Below are 24,827 nucleotides of genomic sequence, written 5' to 3'. Positions count from 1 at the left end.
AACATGCCTTTGCTTAAACCAGGTTACTAAGGGCAGGTCTTCACTACCTGCTGGATCAGCAGATAGTGATCAATATATCGGGGGTTGATTTATCGCGTCAAGTGTAGATGTGATAAAAATCGATCCCCCGATCGTGCTCCCCATCGACTCCAGAACTCCAGCTTGTGAGAGGCAGAAGCGGAGTCGACGGGGGAGCGGCAGCGGTCGACTCGCCATTGTCTTCACGGCCAGGTAAGTTGACCTAAAATATGCTGACTTCAGCTACGCTATTCGCGCAGCTGAAGTTGAGTATCTTAGGTCGACACCCCACCCCGCCCCCTGCTACTGTAGATCTGGGCTAAATCTATTATAACTGAAAAAGGCCTCTGTCTAAAGGCTTGTCTATACAGGAAAATTATCTGGAATAAGGTATGGTGTAAATTCAAAAGTGGATTAACTATTCCTGATTTCCTCCACAAGTGGATGCTCTTATTCTAGAATGAGTTCCTTATTCCAAGTTAGTTTAATTCAGTTAAGATCATATGGAATAAGGTACTATATTCTGGAATAAGAACACCCAAACGGAGTTAATCAGGAATAGCTATTCTGGAATAACTCCCTGTGTAAACAAGCCCTAAAATAAACTCCAGGGCTTCACTGACTAGTTCAAAAATAGGGAAAGTTTTACAACTCTTTGACCCATCCCCATTGAACTCCAGCAAAGAACCACTTCACCACAAGGAGACTATTCACTGGAAGCAATGCACATCTAAAAGAAGAATTTAATCCTAACAGACATCTTTCAGAGCTTCTAACCAGAACTATGGATGTGGAAGCTCTCTACACCAACATTCCACACAAAGATGGACTACAAGCCACCAGGAACGGTATCCCCGATAATGTCCCAGCAAACCTGGTGACTGAACTTTGACTTTGTCCTCACCCACAACTATTTCACATTTGGGGACAATGTATACCTTCAAGTCAGCGGCACTGCTATGGGTACCTGCATGGCCCTACAGTATGCCAACATCTTTATGGCTGACTTAGAACAAGGCTTCCTCAGCTCTCATCCGCCTGCCCTTACTCTACTTGCACTACATTGATGACATCTTCACCATCTGGACCCATGGGAAAAAAGCCCTTGAGGATTTTCATCCTGATTTCAACAATTTCCATCCCACAATCAACCTCAGGCTAGACCAGTCCACACAAGAGATCCACTTCCTGGACACTACAATGCTAACAAGCAATTGTCACCCCCGCATACCGGAAACCTATGACCGCTATACTTACCTACATGCCTCCAGCTTTCGAGACCACACCACACAATCCATTGTCTACAGCCAAACTCTAAGATACAACCTCATTTGCTCCATCCCTTCAGACAGAGATAAACACCTACACAAACTCTATCAAGCATTCTTACAACTACAATACCCACCTGCTGAAGTGAAGAAACAGACTGACAGAGCCAGAAGAGTACCCAGAAGTCACCTACTACAGGACAAGCCCAACAAAGAAAGTAACAGAACGCCACTAGCCAGCACCTTCAGCCCCCAACTAAAACCTCTTCAGAGCATCATCGAGGATATACAACCTATCCTGAAGGACAATCCCTCACTCTCACAGATCTTGGGAGACAGGACAGTCCTCCTTGGCAGACAGCCCCCCAACCTGAAGCAATGCTTACCAGCAACCACAAACCACACAACAAAAACACTAACTCAGGAACCTATCCTTGCAACAAAGCCCGGTGCCAACTCTGTCCACATATCTATTCAAGGGACACCATCACAGGACCTAAGGACATCAGCCACACCATCAGGGGCTCATTCACCTGCACATCTACCAATGTGATATATGCCATCACATGCCAGCAATGCCCCTCTGCAATGTACACTGGCCAAACTGGACAGTCTCTATGCAAAAGAATAAATGGACACAAATAAGACGTCAAGAATTATAACATTCAAAAACCAGTCGGAGAACACTTCAACCTCTCTGGTCACTTGATTACAGACCTCAAAGTCCCAATACTCCAACAAAAAAACTTCAAAAACAAGCTCCAGTGAGAAACTGCAGAACTGAAATTAATATGCAAACTGGACACCATTAAATTAGGCTTGAATAAAAACTGGGAGTGGATAGGTCATTTACACAAAGTAAAACCTATTTCCCCACGCTAATTTTTTCTCACTCTACTGTGACTCACACCTTCTTGTCAACTGTTGGAAATGGGCCATCCTGATTATCACTGCAAAAGTTTTTTTTTTTTCCTCCTGCCCACCTTAACGGATTACTCTTGTTTTAGTTAGTAAGACATCACTCATTTTTTCATGTCCTCTGTGTAGATACATCTTCCTACTGTATTTTCCACTGCATGCATCCGATGAAGTGGGTTTTAGCCCACGAAAGCTCATGCTCAAATAAATTTGTTAGTCTCTAAGGTGCCACAAGCACTCCTGTTCTTTTAATTACAAAGAGAAGCCCTGATGGTAGAAATTCAAAAGTACAAAATGGTCAAGAGCCCAAATGGTTATTTGCAGGGAATTAAAGTGATACCTTTCTTTGCTCTAAATTCAAAACAAAAAGCACATTAGATAACATCAATCTAGTATAATCAAGGGATGTAACCATTAAATCTTTGAAAACTAACTGGTTTTCATATTCACTGTCTCTTTTCAGATTATACCATTCCTAATCCTTCTCCCAATTTTTGTGATTCTACAATCAGACTGTCTGTCCTATTTCCATCTCTCCAGTTCCTATGCAAGTAATTTCCTGTGTTTGTGTTGGTCTAGCTAAACAAAAAATGCTCGCAAACCTACAAAATAAACAGAGTGAAAATAATACAGTGGTTCTCATACTGTGGGTCAGGATCCCAAAGTGGGTCACAACTCTGTTTTAACAGGGTTGCCAGGGCTGGCTCAGACTTGCTGGGTCCCAGGGCTGAAACTGGCGCCTCAGTGTTCAGGGCCAAAGTCGAAGTCTGAGGGCTTCGGCCCTGGGCAGCAGGGCTCAGATTACAAGCCCTCTGCTTGGATCTGAAGGCCTTGGGTTTCAGCTTTGCCTCCTTCACCCCACCTGAGGCAATGGAGCTCGGGCTTTGGCTTTGACTCCCCTATCCAGGGCAGCAGGGCTCAGGTGGGCTCAGGCTTTGGTTCCCACTCTTGGGGTCGTGTAATAGTATTTGTTGTCAGAAGGGGGTCATGGTGCGATGAAGTTTGAGAACCCCGATTTAATATTTCAGATATAGTAATCTTGGGTTTTCTCCTCTTAAAAGAGTTCTAGGTAAATAAGTTCAAGAACAAAAGGAAGCTGCCTAAGTTTATGGTTTCCCTTTAAGCTAGCCCTCTCAATTCTGTCCTGACAAGTCCATTTGTTGGCAGTTTCATGGCTGACCTTCGTTTAAAAGAATCAGTTGTGTGGACCCCAACCACACTACTTCCTTCTCCTGCTGGCATAAGTTCAAAGGGCACCTTGGGATGCTCACCCCTCAGTGTTTCCTTTCCCATGGTACAAAGGGAGAGATTTTTGTTAATATTACATGAGGCAGCAGAAGTCAGATGTGAAAATTAATTTGCAACTCTACCAGTCTACTTCACTGCATTCTACAAACAGACATGCCAGACTCGTAAGCATGGCCTACACCTAAAATGGAGGCTGACATAGCTAGATTGCTCAGAGATGTGAAAAATTCACACCCCTGAAAGACACAGTTAAGTCAACTTAAGCTCTGGTGTAGACACTGCTAGGCTGACAGATGAATTCTTCCATCAAACTAGCTACAACTTCTCAAGGGGACAGATTTACTACAGCAATCAAAAAACCTCTTTCATGACTGTAATATCTACATTACAGTAGTGTAGTTGCATCTACGCCACTATAATGTCTGTAGTGGAAACATACCCATCGGATATCTCTGTACTTAAACCACTACAGCGGTACAGCTGTAACGCTTTAATGCAGACACTATCTATGCCAACAGGAGGGATTCTCTGATCAGCACAGGTAATCCACCTCCCCAAGAGACTGTAGCTAGTTAAAGAGAAGAATTCTTCCCTCAGCCTAGCACTGTCTACACTGGGGGATTAGGCTTGCATGGCTCGCTCTCTCAGGAGCGTGGATTTTTCACACCCCTGTGAGATGTAGCTACGTCGATATAAATTGCTAGCGTAGACGAGCCCTTAGTAACAACACTCAAATGCTAAAGTCAGCATTGCTTAACAAAAACATCATCCTGCTTCATTTCTCATAGCATCTGATAACTGACAGAACATATCCCCCTCATTTTTAACAATAGACCAGACAGCCTGTGGAAACTACAGAAGAGGTGACACTTCTCATTCTATCTGTAGCAAACGTGAAACCTGCTGACACGAAAAACATGTGATGAACCTCTAGTGATTACTAACAATCACTTTGGTCCAGTCAGTTGTTTCTCATCACTTCCTTCAACTTTATGATTTGGATAAATCTATGATGAACATAAAGTTGAAGGAAGTGATGAGAAACAACTGACTGGACTGAAGTGATTGTTTGTAGCAAACATGAAACCTGCTGATACGGAAAACATGTGATGAACTTCTGGTGATTACAGACAGAATGAGAAGCGTCACCTACTGAATTCAACACTGTGAAGACTGAAAAACTTACACGAACTCGGCACCTTTGCTTCACATCAGATGCCACCAACCCACCTTTCTACACTGTACCAAATCAAACCCTCCTAATAGTTCATAACTCCATTCACAGCCCCTCTCATCAGCATCTAATGTAAGATGATTTCACACATTCCCCTTCACCTCTAGTTTGTAGACAATTCCATGACTTTTATTGTTTTCTAACAAAAACCTCAAATCACTTCCCTTTTATGTTTTTTAAGAACTGTTAGTTTTTTAGTCACAGATTCATACTGGAACCTAATGTTTCAAGTATCAAAAAATCTTCCAAATAAGTTGTGGTCATGTAAATATGTCAGTGATAAACTAGAAAAGGAGGGGAAAAAAAAGAAAAACTGGCCTGTTTTTCGTGATTTATCACCACAACCTTGGCAGGCTGAGAATTCAATAACTTCCTTGTGCTTTACTTACAGCGGAAAAGGTTACTACTCACCTTGTGCAGTAACTGTGGTTCTTCGAGATGTGTCCCCCAACGGGGATCACTTTAGGTGTTCATGCATCTCTCGAGTCCTTGATTAGAGATTTTCTGTTAGCAGCGTCTGTTCAGCCTGCACATGTGCTCTATAAAATTTGATGGCAAGCTGCACAGGTGAACCACCTGAAGTTCCTTCTCTATCCAAATGCCCAACAAGAACAATCTGAAGCACAGGGAAAGGAGGGCATGTAGTGGAGTACCATTAGTGGACACATCTTGAAGAACCACATTTACCACATGAGCTGAGTAACCTTTTCTTCTTCAAATAGTGTCCCTACGAGTGCTCCACTTAAGGTGACTCCCAAGCGGTATCCTCACAGTGAGGAGGGACCTTCGTAATCAAGGTGAAGACTGAATACAGTTAAGCAGAATGAAGTGCCACATCTGATCTGACAGCACAGACCAAGACACAGCATTTAGAAGATGTATTCCCTGAAAACCTGTGTAGCAGCTCTGCATCTCTCAGACACTGGAAAGTTTTTAAATAACATGGTGGAAATTGCTTGCAATTTAGTAGAGTGTGATAAAATCCTTTGGGGAAGCAAGGCATCAGCTGCAACACAGCAAGCAGCAATACACTCAATCCACCTCGACAGTCTCCGCAAAGAGATTGCAGGCACCAGTGATCTATACGCGATAGTGATGAAGGCCAGGTAATTTCTGAAATTGCTCAGTCCTATCCAGATAAAAGCCCAACACCCACTGTACACCTAAAGTACAAAGGAAAGTTTCGCACTGAGATTTGTGCACTCTAGGAGGAAAAAAAAAAAAAAAAGTCTATTCATCTACCAGTAACGATGGAAATCCAACAGCACCTTAGATAAGAACCTTGGGTGCAGCCATAGAGGACCCTGTCCTTGAAAATTATTTGAAATGGTGGGAGGGGTCCTGCCATCAAGACTCCAATTTCTTGCAGGCTGACATGACAGCTACTAGAAAGGCCATCTTCACAGATAAATGAAGCAAGGGGCAGGTCGCCACAGGCTCAATAAGAGGTTTCATAAGGTATCTAAGTATCAGCTTGAGATTCCAGGGCAGAGTAGAGGTTTTAACCTGGGGGGAAAAGATTCCCCAAGACTCTTAATAAATCTCAAGGACATAGAGTGAGCAAAAATAAAAGACCCCTCTAGTGGGGAATGAAATGCTGATATCAGTAAGAACCTTAATAGAGTTAATGGATAAAAAATTTTTTTAAATGTCTAAGATGGCTGAGAGCAGAGAAGATTCAGGCATAAGGTGGTGACAGCAACACCAATGGTTGAACCTTTTTCATTTCTAAAGGAAAGGAATTCAAGTTGACTTCCTTCTACTGTTTAATAATATTTCTTGTACTCCTGTCAAGCAAATGGATTCTAATCTCATGAACCACCTTGGAGCCAGGCTTGGAGATGAAGGACCCCTAGGTTTGGGTGAAGCCACACCCACATCCTGGGAAAGGAGACATGGGACAGTTGGATACAGGTGAAGCGGGTAAGGATACCAAGTTTGCCTCAGACACGTTGCTACTACAAGGATAACCCTGGCCATTACTCTTAAAATTAGTGGTGTTGGAGGGAATGCATGAAACAGGCCCTTTATCACAGAAAGGAGCCTTCCAGAGAGGTGGCCTAGGTCTTCTGTTGAGCAGAATAAGAGTTACTTTCTGTTTCTGAATGTGGCAAATAGGTCCCCACCTCTGGAACATCCTATGAAGGATTTGAGTATCCAACTCCCATTTGTAGTCCTGGGAGAAGCACCTGCTGAGCATACTGGCTGTGACATTCTAAACTCCACAGAAGTAATCACTTGAGATCTGAACCTGATGAGCTATATACCAGTTCTATAACTTCTTGGCATTGGCATACAGCGTGGGGGATCTTGCTCCTCCCTACTTGTTGATATGGACAATGTGGCTTGCACTTTCTATCATGATTCAGATCAATCTGCCCTTGATGAGGAATAGAAACTGAAGGCAGGCATTCCTGACTGCCCTGAGTTCCAACAACTTGATGTGGAGACCAGTTTCCTGAAATGGACCATCTGACCTGAGTTGTGAGTCTGTTAAAGTGTGCTCCTCACCCAAACAGTGATGCATCTGTCGTAACAGTTACTGTTGGAGCTGGGCGGAGGAAAGGGATACTCATGCAGACACTGCACTGATCTTTCCACCAATCCAGGGAGTTCTTCATCTTGAGGGAAACCATAACATGTTTATCCACATTCTTCTGGTTGAGGAATAGGTCCTCCTGAACTAGCCCTGAAAGCAGCAGAGGCATAATCTTGCATGTCATGAAGATGAAAGCTGCCATATGACCCAGGAGCTGCAAATGATTCCTTACTGTAGTATGGGGGTTTCCACTGTCCCAACCGATTCAACAAAGTTATGAATCGGTCTGTGGGAAGGAGGGCCCTGATTGCTAACAAATCCAAATATGCCCCTATGAACTGTATTCTCTGTACAGGGGCTAACTCAAACTTCATGTTTAGCTGGAGACCCAACTCCTGGAAGAGAGCAAGTTGACTGGATAGAAATTAGAACTGCTTTACAAGATCAGCCCTCTGGGGAAAGGGATGGGACCTATCCTGTTGCTCTTAAACAAAGAAGGGACTGTACTTCTTGATTCACTATAGTATTGTGAAAGGGATCCCTGAAAGAGGGCAGGGGGGCTGTGAAAGGGATAGTATAGCCTGGTGTTATATCCATAGCTTACTTGTATGTTGCAATACATCACCAGGCCTGTTGGAAATGGTAGAGATGATCTCCAACAGAAGACAGGTGGACAAAAGGTTGCAGCTTACAAACTAGAGGCAAGGGAGGAGTCGCCAAGCCCTTGCCCAACCTGTCAAAATTACTGTTCCGACGGTGACTGGGTGCTAGTTGAAAGAGTGGAGAGCTCTTTTCCTCTGGAATCTGTCTTTTTCTAGCAGGTTCAGTGGTTCTGTGAAAACCATGACTCAGGCACAATTTCTGGACAGTTTGAGTTCTGCTTCATCTCCTCTTGTTTGTAGAGCTATATACACCCGGAGACCTCAACATGACTATGGAGTCCTTCAGCATGTGCAGGAACTCATTCTTAGTTCCTAAGAAGAACTTCTGATGATCAAAACAGGACGTCCTCAACTGCACTCTAAACCAACCTCAGGAATCTTGACAAGTAGAGACACGACACCCTTTGTACCACAACTGCTGTGGAGATAGATCTAGTGGCAATGTCCACAGCATCCAAAGACACTTGGAGTGAGGTTCTGGCTAATTACAGGCCCTCCTTTTAATGATGGCCTGGAGTGTTCTCTATGCTCCCATGAAAGATTTTCAGTAAAGGATGTAAACTTGTAATTCATGCAAACATACATGGCCACGATTGCCTGAAAGTCTGTGATCCAAAATTGGAGAGTTGTAGATGACTAGACCTTCTGTCCAAACAGGTCTAGCCTTATCTGATCCTTCTCATAAGGAGTAGACCTGCAATAATGAGGTTTACCCCACTCATTTACAGCATTCAACACCAAGCAATGAGGTGCACTGGTGGGGAAAAAAAATGTTGAGTCCCTGGGGGTAACAATATTTCTTATCCACCCATTTACCAGTTAGCAGGATGATGACAACAGTTTGCCACACGGTCTTTTCTGGATCCAGGAGCATTTCATTAATGAGTAGCACAAGCCAGGTGGGTGTCATTCATTGCAAAATGTCCAGGAGCTTGTGATGTGTGTCTTTAACCTCCTCAGGAAGTATAAGAAATTGATGAAAATAGTCAGCCATTGACAGTGGTGGGGGCATGACTGCCTCTTAGATGAAACAGAGGTTTGAGGGGGTAGCCTCTGTCTGCCTTAGGCTCGAGCTCCTCAAAGGGTCTCCTCATGTTTAGGTTTTGGTGGAGGAGACTGTGTGTCCCTTCTCCGGTAAAATGGACCTGGAGACCTGGCAAATTACTGCTCATACACCACCCACTATGACCGGTGGGGAGACCCACAGACAGGAGAGGGGGTGGTACCCAGCACTGATCCCACCCTCCCCGACATGGACAACGGGCCTTGCCCAAGTTTGAGTTCTTGTAGTGAAGCAGAGGGGAACCCTGAACTGATAAGGAGGAGGCTGACAATGTCTGCTTTATCTGCCTCAATGTCCTCCGGGAGGGCCTCCAGTAGAATAAAAGCAGAGAATCTGATGGTACTGATAAGCACTGGTAATCCAGAGACCAGAGTCTCATTACTGAGGGATATTTAGTACCCACAAGCAATGGGGACTCTAGCTCATCTAATGCTGACAAGTTCCTGGAGTAACAGAATTCCTCCAGTAAAAAGTAAGTTGGTACCAATGCAGCAAATCGGTTTGAGTAATAGCACTGGTTTGGATCATGTAGGTTCCACTGCTGAAAGTATGTGCTTCAATTTTGAAGTACTGATGGAGCGGAGAGGAAAGGCACCATTAAGTCTAAAACAGACAGTGCCGATCTGGAGGTGGACAATAGTGGGGCTCTGGTAGCACCATATTTCTCCAAAGCACTCTAGGATTTCCCTGCTCTACCAGTACCGGATGAACAGTCTTTTGCCTCCATGATACCGAGCTGAGAGGTCGAGGCCTCTGACATCACAGACTTAGCAGGATATCAGGACTTCCTGGGAGCTAGCTCTTTGTGGTGGGAAACTGCACTCCTCTTCTTCCGAGCCTTCCCCGAGTCCTTCTTAGGCAAGACATTAGCCGAAGGGGCACTGGATCTGTCTGGAAGGAGGGGGCAGGTCTCATGAGATGACCTGGAAGCAGGCTGAAAGGAGCATTCCATCAGCAGCAGATTCAGTTTGGCCTCCTGATTCTTCCAACCACAGGATTTTAGAGCCAGGCAAAAATTTCACTTTGGGGAGACATAGGACTCTCCCAAACAATGAATGCACTTAGACCGGCTGTCGCTGATTGGGATAGCCTCCTGACAGGAGAGGTGGTGTTTGAAAGCTGGTAAGCCAGACATGCCTAACCAGACCAAATAAGCTCCCCAGAAAAAAAGAGGGGAGAAAGAGGAAAGTAAAAACTGCATCTCTCACACCTACATAGCTAATTCTACACCAACAATTAACATTAACTAAACAACAACTACCAAACACACTGATAGATGCACAAGGCAGACACACTGGAGCGGTATCTCAGGCCGAGGCACTAGAGAAGGAACTGAAAGGCAGTCTGCCCATGCAGCCCTGTATGCACTCAGGAGTGTGGCACGAGATCATATAGAGCGCATGCGTGGACCAAACAGACACTGCTAACTGAAAATCTCTGATCAAGGGTTCGAAGAGGTACATGCACACCTGAAGTGGAGCACCTATAGGGACACTACTTGAAGAACTGTAAGATTTCCATTTTGGACAATACACATTCCTTGTTATGCATGAGAACAAACATGCTTACAAAGTGAATAGTAAAGTAAAAATTTGTATTAAGTGAAATGTGAAGCAATGGGGATGTTTTCCCATATTCCATCTCTCACCCTCTCCCCAAGGTGGGGGAGAGTTCTTCAGACTGAGAAATTTGCAAGGGCAAAAAAGGGATAATTTCTAGAGATAGGCTGGAATGGGATTTACTGCACATACCAACATTTAATCTTGCAGCAGAATTAAGCAACATTAACTCTGTGACATACACCCACATTAATTCCCAGCCTTAGGACATTAGACTGAGAGTAAATGGTGTCTGAACACTAACAGCACAAGCAGGTGTTTTTGAAAGTCATTTCCCCTCCCCCTCTCAAAGACTTTTGGGGGATTTCTATGTGATAGTTTAGTGTACTATTAAAATACACATTTTGAATGCTCACTTAAAATTTGATCTATTTCTCAGAAAAAGATCCTGGGATGCTACCATTAAGGCCACTGTCATTATTTCTGTCCTTTTGTCGTTTCCTCCCCCATCTTTGTCTCTTCCATCTCCTTTGTCCTCAGTCTTCCTTTTCTCTTCATCCTGTCCTTTTGCTCTATATCTCCATCTGCTTTTCTTTTGTTCTCAACAGGGTCAGCAACACCATTTGGAAGGAATGCAGAAGAAAACCAAGTATAATCACATGGACCGCCTCAAAGTCTCTTTGCAGCTGGTTCCATGTGTAAAGCATTTTTATGCCAATGTGGCTGCTGCTAGACAGACAGTTATACTTAGGTGTAAGAACAAATTGGGAAGCACAGACCCACACAAGAACTTTGAGAAAGCCAACACATCCACTTCCACCACAAAAAATACACTACGCTCCATCACAATAATTTTCATGGCCAGAATCAGGCAGGAAAGTAGTGTTATACACCAGTGTTTTAATTCTAGAAATTGCAAATCTAGCTTCTAAGCTCCTCCAGGGACGGATTCCATGGGCTTGCTTGAAAATGAATTCAGAAAAGCCTATATTAATGCACAGTGAAGGATACAAATTACCACACCCAAAAGTCATGAAAGAAAAGAGCTACAGCTTTGATTGAAATAATTCTACAATACACATAAGATGTACAAAAAAAAAAAAAAAAAAAAAAAAAAAAAAAAATTTTTTTAAAAAAAATTTAAAAAAAAAAAAAAAAAAAAAAAAAAAAAAAAAAAAAAAAAAAAAAAACAAACTTACAAGAGCCTAACTTAAAAGTTTGGTCATTATACCTCATATCATACAGCTAAAATGGGGGGGATAATATGGTTATCTTTAGTTTTTTCCTTTAACTCTTGGCATTTAAATTGGTAAAGGTATCATTCAATTAATGTAAGGTTTGCATTTTATTTTTAAAAAGTTAGAACAGCACCCACTGCACTATGAAGTCATGCAAATAAATCTTGGAAAATCCACAGGATTTAAACTGTCTTCCAGCAGATATACAATTATTATTTCATTCCAAAGTGCTTGCAGACAGTTATAAAATTTACAATTTTTTTAAGCCCACATACACACTAAACATTTTTTTAAACTGCTTATAACTGAAGTTATGTGAGGTAATACTTTTTATTGGACCGACTTCTGTCTGTGAAAAGAGATGCTTTCTAGCTTGCAGAGTTCTTCAGAACTGGGAAAGGTACTCAAGGGTGTCATAGCTAAAGACAAGGTTGATAGATTGTTTAGCAAAAATAATCAATATGTTATAAGAGACCATTCAAGATGACGTGGGTAGTCAACATCTCTGCAGTCACAGAGCAAAGGAGGGTAGGGTTGTAGATTGTTGTAATGAGCCATTAATCCAGCATCTTTATGAAGTCCATGATTTTGAGTGTTTAACGAAGCTATGAACTTAAACTCCCAGGCTCATCTTTAGGTTATGTGGATTTCTTTTGTGGACAAGAACTGAGAGATCTGGCGCACTTTGTGAAAAATGTTCGCCCGCAGGTGATATAGTGTTTGTGTCTTATTTTTCTGTGCATGTTCATTCCATAGCATAGTAAGTGCTTTGCTTGACCCACAAAGTTGTTACTGGGGCATTTTGTGCACTGGATGAGGCGTACTATATGTTGTGACAGACATGTGCAGGAACTATGGATCTTGAAAAGTGACTTGTGGGAGGCATTAATCATCGCAGATGTAAAACTTGCACATACATCTCTCCTACTGTTGCTCTGGCAGGGTCTGCCATCCTGAAGAGCAACGGTTAGGACTGTCTTTTATTGCTATAAGTTTCAGCAAAGCAATTCGGAGCCTTTCCAGAGCCTCAAAGAAGGAGATTCTTGCCTTGAAAGTAAGCTTTAGTCATACTGTCGTTTGTGTCCATTATGAAATATAACGGGCATACAAAATTCCCTGTCTTGATTTCCTTAAGGAATTTTTCTATTTGGGCTACATCAACCCTACTTGGTTTCTGCAATATCGTCTAGACAAACAACAGCCAAATGATAATTTTTGGTCATTGCCTTTATCACTGTGGTCTGACAACCAACCCAGCAAACATGGCAGATGCCTCAAACAGATTCCAATTTCCAATTGCCACTTCCTGGTCACTTAAGTAGCAATATTTGAATGAATCTCAAAATAAATGCATGCTTTTGATAATTTTTGAGATCCAGAAACACAAGCTAAAGGTTGAAATCAATATGGTGAACAATGTTTTCATTTTTCTGTCTTGATCCTCACAATTCCCAAAACTGTTTTTAACTCCACTGTGATACCATCAGCTGTCCTAGATTCCAAGTCTACTACCTCAGTAAAGAGTACAAGCTTCCCCACACCGCACAAACTTGATGTATACACAAGACTCTTGCTCAGCTACACACACCCCAGTGAATCCATCAGCAAGTACAGTAATAAACTTAGCTTTCTATATGCCCACAACACTTCGTAATTGCCTCCGAAGTCTCTCGCTCCATGAGTGTTTATCTGTTTAACCCAAAATTAAGGCCATTTTTTATATTTTGAAGTCTCTAAAACTGAAATTATACTTGGCAATAGCAGATGTGATGTTCTATATGGTAACAAACATTGTTCTGTAAAGTGTAACATATGAGAAGCAATCTACTTATAGAAGTTTCTTACGAACAAAAGGACTTTCTGCATTCACAAATTTCAAGTGATCAGCAATGTACACATAATGAAACCATACTAAATGTTTTATGCTCACTTTCCAAGGGATGCATGCATGCTCAGCAGCACACTTCTCCCTAATCCCATGCCCTTTTCAAGACATTACTTGCATAGCTGCTATTTACTAAGACCATTCCCCCTCATTTTGAGCCAACTGCTTAATAGTGATGTGCCTAATACCACTCAGCCTACCCTAGCTTTCTCTGTTGTCCTAGCCCAGATAGCAGGCATAAAATTCAACACTTGTTCTTTCCCTGATAGCACTTACTAGTCCAGAGGTTCTGGTAGAAGGCTTTCTCCAAATTTGGCCAGATGACTGGAGACAACCAGAGCATCTATTTATATACACCACTTAATTCTCTGAACTCTTAAGCCTAAGATCTGTTTCCAAATGCAAAACCAAAGTCAACGGAAGTCACTTAAACCAAAAAAAGAGTTAAATAAACAAACAGCAGCACAGCAACATTGTTCCCCTTGTCCCCTCTCCCTGATTCCTTAATTGAAGAATTTGCCCACAATATTTATGTATTTAAGTTCAAGTCACACTTTACAGTAATACTGACAAGAAATACACAACTTTGTTACATTCAATAGGATTACTATGGTTACTAAAGCCGGCAAAACAGAAGTGCTACAACTTGCTCATAATTACATTCTGACCTACAAAAATCTGTGAGAATGTGTAGACTCACACACAGAACTGAGTGAGCAAACCACCTGTCTTGGAAACAAAGTACTTGTTTCTGTGACATTTCTACTGTAAATACCCAATTGCTCCTAAATCCCATAGTAGAGTTCCTGTAGTAAAGCAATCTCCATGCTACCAGTGCAGAAACTTAAGAAAACATCTTTCCAAAACTGATACAGATTGAGTATGCTTTAAGACTTGCCATGCTAGATCCTCAGTCAAGTTTAGTCTTTACATGCGCACTGTGATACTACATATGTTGGGACTACTTCATCACATAATCTGTGCCACTGCAACTGTGTCGCTGTTAGTCTCCCGTGTAGCTGCTGTAGGCCAATGGGAGAGAGCGGATGGTGGCATAATTAAACCATCACAACCAACAAATGTGCTAGTGTAGACATAGCCTATGTGCCCATGCTAATATTGTCAGACCTGTCAAAATTCTTCGATATCATTGATCAAAAGTGCTATTCTAGGGTGGCTCTGTTCTTTCTTGACTGAGTATTCTTAAAAGGTGGTGTAGGGAGACTGGTTCTTCTCCTTCAGTGCACTAAGGGCCAGTCTACACTGGCAACACTCTAATACAGCTTGTGTAGCCATGACAGAGCACTGAGAGAGCTCTCACAGAGCTCTAAAAAAAAAAACAAACAAAAAAAAAACACCTCCACGGAGGGCACGGCTCCCAGCACTGGTGCACTGTCTACACCGGTGCTTTACAGTGCTGAAACTTGCTGCGCTCAGGGGGGTGTTTTTTCAGTTGCAACACTGTAAATTGCTAATATAGACAAGCCTTAACATATGAAGTTGTACAGGGATCCATTTAATCTCCTCTCCTGTTCAATGTGTGTGGGACCATGATGACAATACAACTCTATCATACGCTAACCAAACAGTGCTGCTGAACACAAGACACCATTTCTGAGGGTGACTGGCATATGGATGAGAGATTGGTGTTCAATCCTGACAACACTGAGGTGATGCTGGTAGGCTGGGGAAATAACCAACAGATGTGGCGAGGATGATTCTCCCACCTATAATCGGGGCTGTATGCCTGTCACGTGTCCTGTTTGCAATCTGGTAGTAGTGCTGGATCCCCAGCTACTGTTAACTGATCATACAGTAGCAATGTCCATAAACACTTTTTACCATTTGAGCCTGCCTGAGAGATTATTTCAAATGCAGACTTGCTACCATGCATGACCCATCCCTTTGTCACTTCATGACTGGATTACTACAATGCTCTCTACATTTTAAACCAATCCAAAATCTTGAACTGGTGCAACATGTGGCAGTCCACCTATTTAATTATGCTACCTGGTGGCATTATATGACACCTGTGCTCCAGGGTCTGTATTAGCTGCCTGGGGATTTCTAGATCGTAATTAGAGGCACTAGTTTTGGCCTATAAAGCTGGGTTTGGATATCTGTGGCTTGAGAGCCGGACTCTTTCTTCACGCCATACTGCCAAAGATGTTATCAGCAGAGGCACTTAAACTGGATCCCTCTGATTTAAAAAGGAAGCTGATGATAGTCCATTATCCTAGAGGGACCCTCAGATCTGGAACCAGCTTTCCTCAGTCCAAAACAGTCAACTTCTGTTAACCTTCAGGACACACCAGTTTTCTGTGGAAGGAGGAGGTTCATAAGGCTAAGTCTACATGAAGTTCTGTGTTTCACAAGGATTTAGGATTTCTTAGCTGTAAAGAGGAGAGGGGCTGTAAACTCCTGTCATTGTTTGTTACTGTAACTTACACAAGATGCCCCTAGGTTTTGGATAGCTCTCTTTTACTTTTGTGTAAATCCAAATATCTACAAAGCACTGAACAAGTTCCCTCAATGCTGTACTTATATTTCAAATACACCTGTACCCCGATATAACACACCCCGATACAACACGAATTTGGATATAATGCAGTAAAGCAGAGCTCCGGCAGATCAAAGCAAGCTCGATATAACGTGGTTTCACCTATAACACGGTAAAATTTTTTGGCTCCCGAGGACAGTGTTATATTGGAGTAGAGGCGAATGTGCTAAACTGGTGTTCACTGAAGTCAAGTGTTAAGTGGTACAACTCTAATTGCTGCGGGATTTCAGTTGAAGACTGCTGCCAGCCTTGTAATGCTTTCCAATGTCTCCCACTGTGGTCGACTTCAAGTGATGGGGCAGAGTTATAATACTAGGATGAAATTTAAAAAGGAAATTTTACATTAGAAAAAAAACAAAATTAGAAATTTTTCCTGTCTTCAGTCTGCAGACTGAGAACAGGCGTGGGTACTAGGATGGCTTCCCAATATGCCAACCTCTTTATGGGTCACCTCAAATGCACCACAAAACAAACTGTATATTGAGATACTTCAATGACATGTTCATCCTCTGGACATATGACCTAAACTCCCTCATAGACTTCCATCACAAACATCAACCACGACCACCCATCCATCCCTCTCTCTTTCTCTAGAACACTCCCATGTCAACATCAACATCCTGGACTCCATGATCAGCTTTAACAATGGAACTACAATCAATTATAGACCCCCCCAAAAAAAAAAACTGAAGAAAAACCTGAAGAGCACCACACTTACTTTCACAAATTCAGCAGCCATCCCAGACACACCAAGAAATCTGTTGTCTACAAGCAGGCACTGAGATACCACATAATCGTTTCCTCAAACTGTAAAGTGATGAGGCTTTGAGTCTTTAAATTGAATTAGACAAACTTTTACAGAATAAAAAAATTCTGTACTGGCTATAGTGAGATGAGCATGAGATAAGTATTAGTGGTGGAGAAGACCTATTACATCCAACCATGCTGAATACGCATACTAACTAAAGTGTGTTCAAATGACTAAAAGCTTTAGTGTTAATGCCACATTCAGACAATGGATGCAGCTCATACCTCTCTTAGGCCTTGGCTACACTGGCGCTTTACAGCGCTGCAACTTTCTCGCTCAGGGGTGTGAAAAAACACCCCCCTGAGCACAGCAAGTTACAACGCTGTAAAGCGCCAGTGTAAACAGTGTCCCAGCGCTGGGAGCGCGGCTCCCAGCGCTGTAAGCTAATCCCCTCGGGGAGGGGGAGTACCTGCAGTGCTGGGAGAGCTCTCTCCCAACGCTGGTGCTGCGACCACACTCGCACTTCAAAGCGCTCCTGCGGCAGTGCTTTGGAGTTTCAAGTGTAGCCAAGCCCTTAGACCTACTACTGCAAGTGTTTTGCAGACTCAGCGCCTTTGTCTACCCTGAGGATTTTCTCTAGATCTTCCATCACTATTCTGGCACCAGCGCAACTTCACCAGTTCTAACGGTGAGAGAACAAGCATAGACTAGTAGATAGTATTTTTACCATAGTCACCTAGACCTGCTCTGAGTAAGGTCAGTTGATAGTGTTATAAAAATGCCTACGTACTGCTTAACCTAGTGTTTGCACCAGTGCTGCATCAGCAATGAGAATAAATTGTACAGATAAATTCATCTAGGGAGCAAGGCAGCTCCAGGAAGATAGTCCTGTTAGGGACAGGGCTGCTCCGGCCAGCCCGGGGCTGGGGGTTAACGGTTAGGGTAGGTTAACAGGAAGACTAATGTTTACCAGTTAACAGTTTAATATTTTGCATCCCTAAGTCCTGTATCTGTTTACATTTTCAAAGGCTTTCTTCATCAATATAGACTACAGATGCTAGTTTGAAAAAAGAAATCTCAAGTTCTGCAGAACCCATAACCACCACCACGGGTACAGGAATGATACTGTAGCACATCTTGTGACTTAATTAAAGGCAAGGAAACAGCATCACTAACGAGACCAAGGCAGAATGTAGACAGGAAAAGTTTCTAAGTTCAATGTGTGGGTTCATACACTGCAATGTGAGGTAATCTAATGGTGGGTGGGAGAGAAAGAGGACAAGATTGATGGGATGATGGGAAAATACAGTATCAAGAGTGTAAATTGCTTGGGTGGGTGGGGGAAAAGATGCAATGGAGACAGGGGAAAAGTGTGAACATACATCAAGGAAGCTAAGGCAGAGAAAAGAACAAAAATAAAATAAGAGACCTCAGAAAAGATATTCACAAGGAAGAAAACAACCCCAACAACCAAACCAGTGAAGCTGGAAAGGGAAAGGTGCTGTATCGGGGCAGGAGATGAAGTAAAAAGGACTGGTAGAATTGTGTTCGGCAGTTATTTGACAAATTTCACTGGCATTCATGAAGACTGATAAATCTTTATTTTATTAACTAAGAGATACGTTCTACTCAACTAGCCCTAGTAACTTTTTATTTTTTTAAAGTATAAATACGAAATTGATTGGGGATGTAGATACACCACACAACTGTTATATTCCCTTTTTGAAACTGCAGGAGTAGGGATTTGGGGCATGACAATACAAAGGCATTTTTCACCCTGGTATGGAGTCAATTAATTTTTTTCCAATTTTTGTGTAGAGGAAACTCCCCCACCCAGAAGTAGCCAAAAATATGGATGAGGGATAAGGTTGCTAAAACCCACACAACTCTCAGCAGCCAGGAGCCTCCGGAGATTGAAAAATCATTTATTTTCAGCTAGGATAGATTTTCTATTTGGGGGGTGGGGAGGGAGGGGACAGGGGTGTCATTAATCTTAAGCTTTTCACCAAGTTGTTGCCTCCTACCCAAAAACCTTTTGCACAGATTTATTTTGATATCATTATCATCTTAAACTAATAGGCTGTGCAACTGTCAAGCTGCTACTATATTCCACTTTGTACGGGACTGCATTTCAGCACTGGAGTAATATGTACTCACACAGAGCTTTTTGTGCACTTTTGGACCCTTCCATATGAAAAAATCCACTACATTTAAGTAAGTAGTTGAAACAATGAACTTGAACAAAAGGCAAGTTTGCTGCTGGGGCAAAATTCTTTCAACAAGTCACAGAATTAATTGCTACATAATCTAAATTATGAAAATTCAAGAGGCCATCAACTTACCCACATTATGCAAGAAAATAGCTAGATTTGGGCATTTAGCCTAAGGTGAGTAGCTGTACAGCATTCACTAAATTTGTTTTTATGACAAAATTACAAGTAATTCTATTACATGTATACAACATTTACACATGCAGTGAAAAGTTTACTGCACCCCTTAAAAAGAACTAGCCTGTTATGAAGGGCTGTGGGCAGAGACAACGTAACAGTTTGAAGACAGCAGTATTAAAGTATTTTTAAGTGTATCAAGTCCCAAATGTTCTTTAAAACACTGTCTTTCATAATCAACAGCAGTCAGTTTCACAGTCATTAAAGTTTACTGCTTAAGGTTGCAAGTTGTGAGTCTTCCTATTTAAGACTTTTTTTTTTTTATGAAGAGGTGCATTTTTTGTTGTGTGTTGCCAGACCACACTTCATTTTCAGGATAATTTCTCCCATTTGCTTCCAGTTGTACATCATTTCCAAGTATAAAACAACTAGGTGCAGCACTAAGCCATGGTAAGGTAAGCTCCATATCTCAATTTCAGCAGATTTTACTGTCAAGCATCAAATTTAAACAGCAATCCAGAAGTTATTAGTTGAACGTTTAAATATAAACTTACAAATCCAACTAACATTTATCTTTTAAATGTGATTAAGATCACAGCTAGACCTTTCAAAATGACAAATGCATCTAATTTTTTTATATTGCCCTCAATTCATTCCTAGGAACTAGTACAGGCCCAACTAGTATGTCTTTTTAAGGAACACAAAAAAATGTTTTTTTTTTGCACAGAAGTTTGCAAACCCAATATTATAGAACTGTAAACACAGAATGCACCTGAAGTTAACTAAATTGAAAAATATATAATTGAGGGGCACAGAAGTGCTCTCAAAACCAAAACAAAGGAACATCTAGTGGATCTTGGAAGATGCTCTTAACACTGACAAGGCAACATCTACTATTTCTACCTCTGGTGAAAGAATACTGGAACACCACAATCTCTACCATTGTTATCCCAGAGAGGTGGACAGCATGTTTTGTCCTGGGTGAAGCACAAATAACAAGTTCCCTTTACTGCAGCTGGGAAAAGAGAGGTGCTGGGAATCTTATGCCAGGCCCTGGATCTAGCTTCAAGATTTATCCTTTTGAATCAGCTTGTAGTGACTGAGCATCTGATAAATTTAGAGGGAAAGCACATATACTCCCTGCTGTTGAACTGAAGGCACATTCACTGTGTTCCCACCCCTGATCCTCCTGGATGCTGTGATGGTACACCTCTACCTCGATATAACACTGTCCTTGGGAGCCAAAAAATCTTACCGCGTTATAAGTGAAACCGTGTTATATTGAACTTGCTTTGATCCACCAGATTTCGCAGCCTTGCCCCTCCTGAGAACTGCTTTACCATGTTCTATCCAAATGTGTGTTATACCAGGTGGCGTTGTATTGAGGTAGCGGTGTATGCAGAGTCCCTGCTACTCTGCCCTCCCACTGCCTCCACTTTTGGAGTCCTCTCTTCCTAAAGACTAGTTCAGTGCCCAACTGCTAATGCTCCTCCTGACTTTCCACAGCAGCAAAAGAGCAAGATTTACTTGGTCATTCAGTTTCATTACTACTCACAGAATTATGAATAGAAGCAATGAAACAGACCCAAAATAGGTCCAGTTTTCCTCTGCTACAGTTTAGGAAGCTCTGATCACTGGCAGAGGCACCAGAGCTGCCTGCAGACTTCGGAAACAGCACTGCATCAATATACATCTGGTCATATACATGAATTTTTTTTCCATAACCAAAATGGCTAGAAACATCATTAAAAAAAGTAATACCTACTGTTCCAAGACCTGGACTCTGATTATTTGAATCTTGCTTCATCGTACCCAAAGAGGCCACCAAAAATTCTGATGCCCATTAGAAGTTACCCTTTTCAGCATATACAGTGTCCTCCAGAACAGACACTAACTCCTACTCCACACAGTCCTTGCCTCTGCTTCTGTTGCTCTGATTATATATCCTTTTAAAGACACCAACAGGACATGCAGCACATGATCATAATGGGGGAGAGGGAAAGAGGAGGATCACCACTGTGGGTGCTTTATTATGTTAAGGCCTTTACTTCCCCACTGTGTTATAAATCTGGGATTTAATCGTATTTGCTAGCTTACGCCAATTTATGGGCATGCATCTTCCTAGATTTTGACCTCAAATAGGAAGAGATCCCCAAACCTTCAAAAATAAAGAGGAAAAGCTTAGGTCAGACCATTTTAGTTTTTGATCATGACAGCTCTAGATCTGGGTCAACTTCACACATAGTCACATGCAGTAATATTGATTAACACCTCCTCCTTCCTCTGCTACTCTCATATAAGGAGAATGAATTAGAATAAAATGAAATCACACAATATTCTCCATATAAATGGAGACTGAAATGTGTTATTGCTATATCTAATCAACTGTACAGTCTCACGTTGCTAATATGGGCTAACTACTCAAAATGTTTATAAATACTGCAGGTACTCTGATCACACAGACATGACAGAGTAGACTTCAGACCATAAACCCAATATTTTCTTCAAAGCTCCAACCACAGTGGAAGGCATCTTAAACTAGAAAATGCAAGTATTTCTGACAAATGTTTGAAAGCTCACAATTACCTAAAGCTTTGGAGTGAACTAAAACTCCACGTGTACAATAAAGCAATATGATATAAACACAGCCTTGCCAGGTGTAAGTATCAAAATGCAAGTCTCAAAGTCATCGGTTTAAATAATAGTGATGTATATCAGACCTTCACAGTTCTTTTATGAAGCCATCCAGATTTCTACAGAGTGGACCTGAAGTGCCTTTGAATAAAAATTATTCACATAGATGAGCAAGATCATTTTACCTTTGCATATGAATATATTTAAACGAAGAATTAACAAATTCCAGATTATAAATATGTAACTGATCTTTAGAAACACACAATGGGGTCTTTTTCCTCCAACACTTTATCTTTTTGATTAATAGCATTACATATATATTTCTAATTCTCCTCAAAATCCCAATGCCATAAGCTGGGAGATCAAGGATGAGCACATATTAAACCACTTACCCAATATACATGTAATACTACTGTTTAGAATGGGGCGACAGGCCTCATCCTTAAAAAAAAAAAATCAAATTCTGAAAGATAATGAAAAAGAACATCCTGTATTTCTAACAGTTCAATGTGTTCACACACATCATATTCAAGAATTTTTTTTCCGCAGCACATTTAACAGAGCCTGAAACACAACATATTATGGGAACAGTCCTTTGTAAGCCTTCTGCTAAGCTTGCATAAAAAAAGTGCTCACACCCCAGTTGTGGGTGCATACTTATAGCGAACATTGCACTTTTCAATGCATCACACAACAGAAAATGTTAAAAGCATAACTGTACAAATATACGAAATGATCACATGTGCATTTAATTCATTTCCTTCCCTCCATTGATCCATAGACAGAAATGCAACACATAGCTCTTTAAAACCAAACTGCAACTGAAATATTCCCTTTAACTAGCAGGTCAAACCACCAACAATATTGTTACAGATAAGAGGCATAAAGGAGCACCAAACAAATATTTTTTGTAAAACAGGCCCAAATGGAAACCATGGTGCGTGCCTATTCAAGGTTAATGAGGGGGAGGGAAAGGGAGCTGTTTCATCCAGTGCCAGAAACAGTCTAGATCTTCTTCCACTGACCAGCCCAGAATCCCTCACACAATTAGGTTTCCTGACAAACAACAGTGCAATTTCTCTTTTAAACACCCGATGTTTAATCTGCACAGGGTGTGGGTGCGGAATCAATACTCACTGCTAACTTTCATGCTGCCAAATGCTGAAGGCTGCTGCACTGGTTTGCAGCTCTCTGCAAAGGAGGTGGTTCTGGGACGCCCTGACATGGTCTCTCTCTCTCCCCCTCTGATCACCTCTCCTCCTTTCTTCCTTTCGCCTTCTTCTCTTCCTGGTGGTTGGTGTGCGTGCCTCTCTCTCAGGTGGAGAGGGATCAAAAATGCAACATTAAATTCCAGCCCCCCTCCCCCCCCCAGGGAAAACCCTCTCCCCCTCGGGATCTCTCTTCTCAGGGCTTCTTCACTCCTCGTTTATAAAACCATCCTTCCCAGCAGTACCACTGGGTCCAACAGCTGCCTCCACCCAGCCCCCCCGATGCTGCTCCTGCTGCGGCCTGGGAAACAGTAGGGGTTGCTAGGCCTTGCTACCTCCACCCTGAGAGCCAGTCACATGGGGCACAAGCTACAGCCGAGCTCCTCGTCTTCTCTCGCTGGGTTTTCTCCTTCGCCCCCCTCGCCTCTTCGGGAGGCAGCAGCGACGGGACTATTTTCTCCCGCGCAAGGATCTCCGGATCTGCTCGTTGCTTCGCGAGCTTGGAAGAGGATCCGGCGCGGGCGGTGGGATCCTCCGCGGGCGGAGTAGGGGAGTGAAGCGGTCGGGCGTCCTCGCTCGCTCCGGCTCCTCAGTGCGGGGATGAGGCGACGGCTCCGGCGCGGCTCCTCATAGCGCCCGCAGGGGCAGCGGGCGGCGGCTGACGCTGGGGCGGCTGCAATGCGGGCGGCGGCCGGAGGCGGCGGCACAGGCCATGGCGGTGGCTCCCGGCCCCAGCTCCTCCTCAGCCGGCTTCAGAGCCCTGGCGGCGGCGGCTGTTCCCCTGGGCGCCCAGGGCACATGGGACCCGCCGACCCGCCCAGACCCTCCTGCCGCTCCCCCCCGCGCCGCTTCCGCGCCGGCAACTGCTGCCTCCTGCCGGGAGCCCCCGCGGCCGCGCCGGTCAGTCCCTTTGTCCCCGCTGCTGCCGCCGCTCCGTGCCGGGCTCCTGCTGCCGCTGCTGCGCTGTGTGTGTGCGTGCGCCAAAGCCGCGCAGCCGCCTATCCCCGCCGCCGCCCTACGCTGCGCAACGGCCCTAAGCAGCCTCTGTGAATACCCAGTCAAAGCGCCCCAGGCCCCCGCACGGCAACAGCCGAAGCACATCGGGGCCAATCCAGCGGTGGTTACGGTAATAACCTCACCAGCATGGGGCCAATCACCGAGCGGGAACGGAAACATCCGGAATACATCGGATCCAATCGCGAGGCCTCAACGGAAATAGCCGAACCTACCCGAAGAGCATCAGAGACCCAATCAAAAGGCGTTGCCGCCGCCCTAGCAGCCCCGAGAGCCGATCCAATGGAAAGAACTTTCTTCTAAAGCCAATCAGGAGCCGCTCAGTCCCTCTACAGGGCTTCAAACTGAAGCCTGGGGCGCTGAGCGGCTGAGGCTGTGATTGGCTATCCGGGCAGGGTGCTGTATCTTGTCATGTGATTGGCTAAGAGGGATGAGGAAGTCGGCCAGTTCTTTGCGCGATACCAGTCTCCAGCGACAGGCTGCCTGTAACGCGCATCCCTATTGGTGGAGGGCCGAAGGGGAGACGCAGCGGCCCGGGCGGCGCTGAGCCCGTTCCTGCCCGAGCCGGGCCCTTCCTGCCTGGGGAGGCGCCGCCCCCACACCCCGCCGTGACCCGACGAGGCGGCGGAAGGGGGCGTAGCAGC

General features: G+C 43.4%; 1 protein-coding gene across 4 annotated transcripts in view; it reads right to left on the bottom strand.

Moving 5' to 3' along the window:
- GSK3B (glycogen synthase kinase 3 beta) overlaps positions 1–24,703 on the bottom strand; it is a 238,443-nt gene extending 213,740 nt beyond the window's left edge. For 2 of the 4 annotated variants that reach the window (XM_032799930.2, XM_032799932.2), the window contains exon 1: positions 23,099–24,703. In XM_032799930.2, coding sequence (XP_032655821.1) covers positions 23,099–23,186 — 88 coding nt within the window. In that variant the 5' untranslated portion in view covers positions 23,187–24,703. The remainder of the gene's footprint in view (positions 1–23,098) is intronic. The other 2 variants (XM_032799929.2, XM_032799931.2) reach the window with 2 other exon arrangements.
- Positions 24,704–24,827: the final 124 nt, after the last annotated feature.

The sequence above is a fragment of the Chelonoidis abingdonii genome, chromosome 1 (genome assembly GCF_003597395.2).
Source record: "Chelonoidis abingdonii isolate Lonesome George chromosome 1, CheloAbing_2.0, whole genome shotgun sequence".
In the NCBI taxonomy this organism is placed as follows: Eukaryota; Metazoa; Chordata; order Testudines; family Testudinidae; genus Chelonoidis; species Chelonoidis abingdonii.
The sequence above is the reverse complement of the archived record's forward strand: the minus strand, read 5'-3'. Positions and strand labels throughout refer to the sequence as shown.